Source organism: Typha latifolia, chromosome 14, assembly GCF_019914945.1.
Source record: "Typha latifolia isolate L0001 chromosome 14, TyphaL0001v2, whole genome shotgun sequence".
Classification (NCBI taxonomy): Eukaryota; Viridiplantae; Streptophyta; class Magnoliopsida; order Poales; family Typhaceae; genus Typha; species Typha latifolia.
Window position 1 is genome coordinate 3,327,178 of NC_133099.1, and position 10,105 is coordinate 3,337,282.

The following is a 10,105-nucleotide window of genomic DNA, read 5'->3' on the forward strand; positions in this document are numbered from 1 at the left end:
AAATATAGGATTTTTAATATGAACTTAAATTCATAGAAAAGAAGATCAAATTCTCTTTTCCAGGATGATAGGATAGTAGTATAGTAAACAAAAAGATAACAAATGTACGTCAGTGAAGAAACAAAAAAATATAGACCTTATTAGTTAATTTTTTTTTTTTTAACAATCATTGCATGTAACCTAAACTGTAACAAAAGAAAAATAACAAAAAATAAGAAACAAAAAGACAAACAAATCAACATGACAACATGACAACATCAAACTTCAAGCTATTCTCTTTTTTTTTTTCTTGTTTTGTTCAAAGAAAAAGAGATGTTTACCAAACATAGTATTTATTGGATAATTAACAAGAGAGTCCCTGTGGTTTCCACTATTTTAGGGGCTAAGTCAATACCCGAACCACCCTTCATCCACGCGGTTCGTTCTTGACTCAACCCCACTGCAGTCACCTCTCTTCTCTTCACTCTCTCTATTTTTCTTAACATAATTTTCTTATTAATTACCTTTTTAATATAGATAACTAGTTAATTAAGGAGATACGATCTCATTATTCTGTAGCAGAGCCGCCTTAATCTTCTGGATGGTGCAGTTAAGCAGGTTGTTAACGGTCTCCACCGACTCCACCGTCAGCTTCGCCGTCGGCAAGCTGTTGACGAGGATCTGGAACGCGACGGTGACGAGGGACCCACCGCCGCCGCCGTCTGCGGCGGCGGGTGCCGCGTCACCGCCGGCCGGACCGTTGGGCCCGCCGCCGGAGGGGAGGATGGCGAAGCCGGATGGGAGGAGCGCCACGTAGGCGGAGTCGCCGCCGTTCATGACGAGGTGCATCGCCGGCACGTCGACGGGGGCGTAGACGACGAGGGAGGCCGACGCGTCCGTGCACGTCTCTTGCAGGATCAGCATGCTGCCCTGGTTCGCTCCCACCGCCTGCAAATACAAGGAAAAAAAAAAAAAATCTCAAGGTCTCTTTTGAAAATTTCGAGAAAAAAGAAAAGAGAGAGTACGAGTAATAGTATGAATATCGCTCTCTTTTGGGCGCATATGAAAATAGACAACTCGACAGGGCGCAAAAATGCAAAAGTCTAGTAAAGAGGACCGACTGGCAGCTGGAGTTTCCTCAACATGACGTCGAGGCTCCGGAATAAGATGCTATAGTTAAGTTAGTACATGAACACTTCCTTTTCCAAATCCCTAGTTCGAACTTATCTTGATTAAAAATATAAAAATAGAGAAAATATCAGGGTCTGAACTGAGAAAACTTACATTGGCACGGAGGAGGGAGACTGCGTTGCCATGGTGCTGCCCCTTGGCAATATGAGCCATCTCCTGCATCGGTCCGCCGTTGGATAGTATGTCCCACTCGCCCCTCAGCCGCTCGTCGCGGAGGAAGTCGAACAGCCGCGCCGGCGGCACAGGGAGCCACACCGACGTGGCGGCGCTCAGCACCACCCCGGGTGGCTCCCCGGGGTCGCTGACGCTCTGCCTCGTCATCACCCGCACCTCCTCCCCGACGCACCCCCACTCCTCCAGCCGCCGCCACTTCTGCGCCGCCGACGGGCAGACCCCGGAGCAGAAGTTGTCCGTCATCCGCTGCGCCAGCTTCAGCATGCTCCGCCGACCGCTCGCCGTTATCGCTACGGCATCCATGTCAAACTATCAATTCAAACGATCAAATTCTTGAATATACTTATCAAATTTACTCACCGGTGTGGTCACGGGACGGGACGGAGGAGGACATGAGGATGGCGAGGCACTGGCACTGGCGCTGCAGGGTCGCGACCCATCGCCGCGCGCCGAAAGCCAAGCCCGAGCGGAGCAGCGGGCGGTAGAGGCGGTGCACCGGAGTCTCGTCATACTCGGCGTGTTCGACCCAAGTGACCTAAAAAAATAATCCATTACTAAATCTCTAATCAATAACTATAATAAAAGAAAAGATCTTGATTTTGGTACTAATTAGTTATTACTGTTTTGATGGACTAGACCGGGACACGATAACATGGATGCCAGGTTACGCCACCATAAGAGGACAAAGCGTACCGGAAAAAGATAATAACACAAGCCGGAGATAGAGGGGTTGACTAGTAGAAAACACCAACACGCCTCAGAAGAGAGAGAGAGAGAGAGAGAGAGACTTGTTTTACTTTTTATTTTTCTTCTTCTCTTCCCTCCTTATCTTGGAAAAATAATATATATATATATATATATATAAGGAAGCTAAAATGGCTAAAGGAGAGATGGGAACAAGGTATCCAAAGTTAGCTGTAAACTATCTAGAGAGAGGAACCGTCGAGCCAAAGTAGTATAGGGAGGAGGAAATTAAATACCCAAAGTGTTTCCCTAGGAATTCTAGGGCATCACCACATTAAATGCAATGGAGACAAGAAGCAGCTTGGTTTTGTGATGTTTACTTTACCAAGGAAGTAGAAGAAGCGTCTAAGCCATTTAAAACCTTCGTAAATACTCTGTGGAGAGAATTTGGCGGAGGTGACGCCTTCTCATTCTAACAAGTAATTAATAAACATATACTTCTACTACCCCTAACTTTCATTACAAGCCCGAGTCGTCAGGCAACCCAACCCCTAAAGATTCATAACATAAAATATACTGACCTTTGGAGCCCATTTCTGGTCACATCTATGCTACTTAAGGTAACCAAACCATTAACAATAACCCAAATTTCAAAGATTAACGAGCCTTTTTGGGTACTCAAAACTTTGTACCATTTCTGACCTAGAGAAAGAGAGATAAAATAATTACCTTTGAGTAGCCATTGGGCATGTCTTGAACAACACAACCAGAAGGCAACCTTCTGGTTGATGGTTGGAGAACTCCTCCTCTAACCGCATCAATGGAGACATCCACTACAGCCCAAACTCCTTCTGCATGCTGCTTGCAGAACCGGAGGAAGTTCACCTCTCGGATTGGGACCAAAGGGGACAGCACTTGGAACTCGGCATGCATCTGAAACCATTAATCGTCAATTACTCCAAACCTCAATGAGATTGTAATCTTCTTAGGCTATCGATTTTATGACTCACAAGTTGGAGAGCTCCATTTCTGGTACCACCCATGCCACTGGAGATGATGTCAGTGATGGTAGCCCTAGCGATCATGCAAGGGAACATATCTGCCCAACGAGTCTGCAACACAAGGACCAATCAATTCCTCTTAGTAGTAAGTTTAAAAAAGAGAAAGAAGAAATGTTACAATTTTGTTTGATATAATACCACATCCATGAGGGTCTCCACAAGGGCGACGCTGTTGATGATCACCATGCCGACCTCCCTCGAAGCCTCCGATATGAAACCTCCCGGCCTCGGGCCGATCACGCGGGGGAACGCCGCGTGGTACTCGTCGTAGTTCAATCGTTCCCCTCCTCCGTTCCCGAGGTCCAAGGTCGGGATCCACAAGGGCTCCTCCATCTGGGCCATCTTCACCAGCTCCTCCATCGCCGCCAAGGCGAGCTCGAGCAGCATCGTCCGCTCGAGCGAGCCGTCCTGCTCCTTACCGGTGGCATTCGCGTTCACGAAGTCGGGGATGGACGAGAAGGAGTTGGGCAGCGAGCCGAAGCCGTTGGTCCCGACGCCGAGCTCCAGCGCGGCACTCGGCATGAACGGGATCGGGGAGGCCAGGGAGGAGATCGGGCGGCCGAGGAACTTCCCGGCCAGGGTGCAGACCCGGTCGAGCTCGTCCTTCAAGCGTGCGTTCTCGATCCGGAGGTGCTGCTCCTCTAAGGACACCTCGCCGAGCATCGCCGGGCCGCCACAGTTGGTGCAGATAGGATTCCGCATGGCTTCGCGAATCGTCATGTTCTCCGCTCGGAGCTTGTCGTTCTCCTGCCTCAGTAGCGCGTTCTCATGCCGCTCGATTTGGGTCTTTTATTATAAAAAATAATAATAAAACAATCATAGATTGAATCAATCGAGAGGAAATTAGATAATATATAGAGAGAGAGAGAGAGAGAAGAGAGAGAGAGAGAGAGAGAGAAGGAGAGAGAGAGAGAGATACTATCATACTAAGTTGGATTTGATTGCTTCTCTCCTACCTTCATTTGAGTGCGCCGGTTCTGGAACCAGAACTTGACCTGCCTCGTCTCCAAGCAAAGCCGCTTGCTGAGCTCCAGCCTTTGCTTCTCGTCAGGGTGAGGGCACTCCTTGAAAAGACTACCACCATCACCACCGCCATGAGATCTTTCGAAAGAAAGAAGAGAGGATGGTAAAAGAAAACGGAAGGCTAACATACGCTTCGAGTTCTTGGATTTGTTGAGGGGTGTGCCGATGGTATCTCTTCTTCTTCCGAGGGTTCTCCTGCTCCAGATCGTCCCCGGAGACGCCGTCGAGGTTGTCACTCCCCGATCGGCTCTCGTTCTCGTCCTCCTTGTTCCGGCCCATCGATCCACCGTCGCCGCTTCCCGCTCCTCCTCCGCCTCCGCCTCCGAGAATTCCCATCCGGCTCATGTCCCCCTGGGCGTCCAGATTCGTTTGCTGAGCAAGAAATCCATGACCCATTTCCAAAGAAACAATTAATTGAGGATTATATCCAGGTATCAGCTTACCAGGCCGAGAGAAAGGCTTGGTGAATTACTAAACCCGGGTTTGTGGATAATAACCGGAGATAACAGCCGGGGTCGCGCCACGGCACCGGCCGGCATCGCGGTGCTTCCGCCATAAGGGATAGCACCGGATCCGCCATCGAACAAACCCCCGAAACTCATCAAAAAAAAAAAAAAAAATCCTTTCTTCCTCCTCTTAATTATCTCTCTCTCTCTCTCTCTCTCTCTCTCTCTCTCTCTCTCACACACACACACACACACACACAATTGTACTGCCTAGTTGCTTCCTTTACTCACACTCTCCTTCGCAAAAACCTTTCCTTGGGCATGGAGGGAGCAAAAGGAGCAAGTGCCCAAAATAGAAGATCAAAAAGAGAAGACAATTAAAGGCATGGGCTTCGCTACAAACACCTCCTTCCTTCTAGGGGGTAGAAAGAAAGAGAAAGAAGCCCAAGCGCAAACTTAGCAACCTCCTTCTCTCCCCGTCTCCCTAGTCCCTACCTTAATCCTCGAAAACTAAAACAACTCCAAGAACTCCATCTGTTTCTCCTTCTCTTTCTCTTCTCTAGGAGGAGAATTTAATGGAGGAGACTTAGAAGCTTAGAAGTGGCAGGAGGTGGGCAGAAAGGCCAAGATAAAACCGGACATGTGGACTCTACGAACTCCTCATAGATAATACGCAAATCAATAACAAGAAGACACCATATAACATTATAAATTAAAAAGAAACTTTCATCCCCAGTAAAAAAAAAAAGATTAGCAAAAGAACCCAAGAGAGAAAACAAAATTATAATAGGGTTTCAGTGTGAATAAGTAGCTGGTGGGTCTGACTTCCGAAGACTCCAGAGCCCAAAACACTCCACTCTTTTGGTCAACTGGTCCACCCCTTCCCTCTTTTCAGACAGAGTACACGGGAACAAAACAATGGAGATAAATTAAAGATTATTACCAAATAATTGTTACGACTATTATATGTGATTCTACTATCCACCCAAGAAAAGAGAAGCTAAGAGAGAGAGAGAGAGAGAGGGAGAGAGAGGGATTGATAGGGACTTACACAGGAATAGATACAGCGAATAGAGGGATGTGGGATAGCACAGGAATAGATACAGCGAATAGGGGGAGGGAGTCTATAAGACATCAGAAAAGAGTATATAACCAAGCGACCGAAATTACCATTTTAACCCGATGGGTTTGGAGTAACTGAGTAAAGGGTAAGTGGGCGGAAAAGGGTGGGGTGGATAAAAATGGAAGGATAAGTGGGAGGAATAAATGCGGGGAGCGGTGTGAATACGGTATCCGGATACGAGGGAGGATAACAGGTTGTCGGATTAATTTATTCCACGCGCGGGTGCACGGCTGCATGCATTCTCGACGCGCCTTTGCAAGCTCACTGCCCACCTGTCCTTGAGAAAGATGCATGCATGGGGGAATGGGTGATGACTGATGACATGGGGGGGAGGGGTGAGGATTTTTTTTATTTCAATCCTTTGTTCTTATAAGGAATTGACTAGATTGCCCCTCTTTTTGTTAGGGTTTTGGATGAACTTTGTTGGTAAGTCGTTTCTCAGTAAGCTACAGGCTAGACAAAGAAACTATACGAGATAATATTTTCATCTCTTTATTAAAAGCAATGAATCTATGATGCAATAGGCTCTAGTCTAAACAAAGAGGCTAGAGAAGGTAATATTTTCATCTCTTTATTAAAAGCAATGAATTCATACTGATCTCAACGGATCCAAATCTACATACACGTGGAAAGGCCACAATTAATCGACCCTGTTGTAGTGTAAGGGGGTTAATTGAATCTTCATATTTGGCACGCTTAAGCATTTCATTGAAAATAATTAATATTTGTTGGTGCAGATGCTAGACAAAGAGTTCGATAAAGAGCCTAGACAAGGTAATACTTTTATCTCTTTATTAAAAATGATGAATCAATGATACAGTAGACTAGAGTCTAGATAAAGGGGTCACAAAAGATAACATTTTATCTAGTTATCAAAAACGATGAATCCATATAGATCGCAATCGGTCCAGATATATGCATATGACACACATGTGGAAAGACCGCAATAAATTGACCCTGTTGTAGTGTAACGGGGGTAATCGAATCTTCATATTTGGCAAGCTTAAGCATTTCATTGAAAATGATTAATACTTGTCGGTGAAGAGGCTAGACAAAGAGCTAGATAAAGCGGCTAGACAAGGTAATATTTTTATCTCTTTATTAAAAACGATGAATCAATGATGTAATAGACTGGAATCTAGACAAAAAGGCTAGACAAGGTAACATTTTTATCTCTTTATTAAAAGTGATGAATCCATACAGATCGCAATAGATTCAATCTGTTCAGACGATGTATATGTGAAAAGACTGCAATAAATCAGTCATGCTGCAACGTAAGGGGGTAATCGAATCTTCATATTTGGCAAGCTTAAGTATTTTACTGAAAATGTATTTGCCAATGAAGAATCAAAATATTTTTAGCTTCAAAAGCTAGGACCTTATTAAGTTTTTTTTTCTCTTAATAATAATAATAACAACAACAACAACAATAACAACAACAACAATAATAATAATAATTGAAAAAATATCTAGACACACGTATGTATCTAAACACTAGACAATGATATCACTCGTTTGCTTCAATAAAATTAGAAGAAATATTAAAAAAATAAAAGCAGAGATGAATGCCAAGATTTTAACGTGGAAAAACTCAAACGGAAAAAAAACCATGGATCCAAACTCGGATCAAAACCAATCACTAGAATAGTAGCAGTTACAAGACTGACTCACAAAATAACCCGTCGATTCAAACGACTTTGTTCCTCTCAGTCTTGCTCGCTAGAACCCACGATTCACCGCTTCTCGTGATTGATATCCAACCTCAATAACCCTTGAGATTGATCTTTCGTCTAGATAGCCCTTAAGACGAAAGATTAAGATTTGTAGAAGAGCAGGACCTTGTTGGTTGAAGAAACGATGTAGCCTTAAGAGTTGACTTCAAATTGCTTCAACCAACCACCCTAGAGTTAGGGCATCACTATACTTATATAAGATCTCCAAGATAGAGCCAAATTCAAGTCTTATCCGAACTCACGAAAGTTCAAAAATTGCAAACTTCACAGGTGCGTTCAAACGCGGCCCGGGTACGTTCGAACGGCCTAACTTGATCTCAGGTGCGTTCGAACAGGCCCAAGTTCGTTTGAACGCGGCGACTTGATTTTCATAGGTTGCATTCGAACGGCCAAGGCTGCGTTCGAACGCGCGCAGAAACACACTTACTGTCTGTGCGAACATGTGAGCTCGCGTTCGAACGCACTTGTGAACGTAGTGTTGCTGTCTGTGTGAATGCGTGCGCTCGCGTTCGAACGCGCTTGTGAACGCATTATTACTGTTTGTGCGAACGTGTGTGCTCGCGATTGAACGCGCTTGTGAACGTGGTGTTACTGTCTATGCGATCGCCTACGCTCGCGTTTGAACGCGCTTGTGAACGGCTGCTCTGTCTGTGTGAACGCCCTATGAACGCGGTGTGAATGCGATATGAACTCACAAACTCTTCTCCATTAATCTTGCAATTTTTCAAAACAAATACTTTCTAGACTTGTATAAATGCTCATATACATGCATAAAAATACTTAGAATATTTTGTTCACAATTATCAATAATAAAAACCTAACAACAACAACAACAACAACAATAATAATAATAATAATAAAATAATGCTGACTTATGCATGTGATGTGCACATTTCATTTTCCATTGTAATCATTACCCCTATTATTTAGTTAAAGAAAACCCTAATTGTTACACATTGCATATGTAATAAGTTAATCTCTAAGGACATAGTAATACACATCAATAATAGTGGGTTTTTTTCTAGTAATTTCCACCATAAATACTATTAATAATTCAAGTCATAAAACTATGAGTACGACGTTTAGTTGTACATTTATTTGGTTTAGTCAATGCTATAGTTGCATAGTAGCATCTTTTTGAACATGAACTCAAAGGACAAAAAGAAAAAAAATGTTACCTACCACACATCTGTAGATTCATTTTGAACATTGTAATGCAGAAAGTAAGTTTGTATGATGATAGTTTTTTTTTTTTCGAAGATATGCCCAAAATAACTTGAAGAAAGGGCAAATAAATTGAAAATTTTGTAACTAATCAAACTCCATATCTATCATCTCTAACAAAGTAAAATGGAAAGGGCATGAGAAATTAAACTTTACAATTTCTTTTAATCTTTATGGCATGCTTGTTTGTGAGGTAAAAAGAAAGTAGAATAAGAAAATTGTAATAATATCTAGACCCCTCGAAATATAGTTCATTTTCACATATACCTCATTATTTATTTTTTGCAACACTTTGCCATTTTAACTATTTAATTTCTCTTAGTCCTCGATGGTGTTAAAGAAAACGTCAAATGACCGTCTTATCTTTAATTTTCATCTCTTTTTCTCTAAACTAAGAGTAGAGTGGTCTCTAGGAAACGTAGAACTGATTATGTGATAAGTAATTGCATAATATTTTTATCAAAAAAATCTAACGAAGAACTAACGGAATGTACATTTTAGATATTTTACGTAACTAAAAGGATCAATGTGTCACAAAAAATAGATTAGGAGATCAATATTAATGTGACAATAATTCATGGACTCTATTCATGTAATAATCTCTAAATTTATAAATATCCAACAATAATTTGTTTTGGAGAATATCTTTACAAGAAGGCCATCATAAAAATCTAGTAATATAGTTCATATATATTTATTAAGATATGAGGAACTCATTTAGTGGTTTTAAGACTCATTTAGTAGTGTTGTCTAATTAAAATAGTTTTCTTTCATATTTGCTCGCTATATATAACATGAGCATCCATGTTAAACATACATTAATACATTTAAAAGGATGAGAAATATCTATCTCAATAGTACTAACTCAAATGTTGCAAAATTAATAATGAATAGTGTATATTGAAGTAAGCTATTTATATCCCACATATGTTTGTTGAACAACAAACAACTGGAACAGCCAAAATTCATAATTCCTGAATACATTAATTTAATAAACAATTAAGATTTAAGACCAATTAATTGGTTTATATAGTCTATATTGCATTGAATCATGCAAATCTATTTATGCTTAGATCTTCATTACTTCGTGTCTGCATACATTCATATAAATACAAGTTCGTATATTTTTCTACGTGAAAAGTAGCCTCTTGAATCCATTAAACTCTGAAAATTTCACAGTCAACATCATTAATTCATTATGATCTATATTATTAATTTATTTACAAACTGAAATTAATAAGTTAGCTAATCTCCTAGTGCTCAGATAATAAAAAATATATATAACACTATTAAGTTTTCACTTCTGTGAAAAAAAAGAAGCAAAATAGAATAACTTCAAACTAATACGTTAATTAAGAAAAATCAGTAATACTGACCACACGATGAATAAACGAATAATTTAACCTATCGATGTCAAGATTATTAATCATAACTATTCATTAGTGCATATGAAAGAAGGAAAAATTA

General features: G+C 41.6%; 1 protein-coding gene across 3 annotated transcripts; it reads right to left on the reverse strand.

The window, feature by feature from the left end:
• Positions 1-263: 263 nt before the first annotated feature.
• Positions 264-5,657, reverse strand: LOC140801221 (homeobox-leucine zipper protein ROC6-like). Of its 3 annotated transcripts, none has more exons than XM_073156233.1 (9): positions 5,610-5,657; positions 4,243-4,463; positions 4,046-4,163; positions 3,228-3,875; positions 3,039-3,140; positions 2,758-2,961; positions 1,705-1,879; positions 1,264-1,634; positions 264-927 (listed from the first exon to the last, which is right to left on the reverse strand). In XM_073156233.1, the coding sequence occupies exons 2-9, from the start codon at positions 4,455-4,457 to the stop codon at positions 529-531; spliced, it is 2,232 nt and encodes a 743-aa protein (XP_073012334.1). In that variant the 5' UTR covers positions 4,458-4,463; positions 5,610-5,657; the 3' UTR covers positions 264-528. The 3 variants fall into 3 exon arrangements, with proteins under 3 accessions (XP_073012334.1, XP_073012333.1, XP_073012332.1); XM_073156232.1 differs by lacking the exon at positions 5,610-5,657 and adding an exon at positions 4,556-5,244; XM_073156231.1 differs by lacking the exon at positions 5,610-5,657 and adding an exon at positions 4,556-4,858 and having other exon boundaries at positions 4,243-4,484.
• Positions 5,658-10,105: the final 4,448 nt, after the last annotated feature.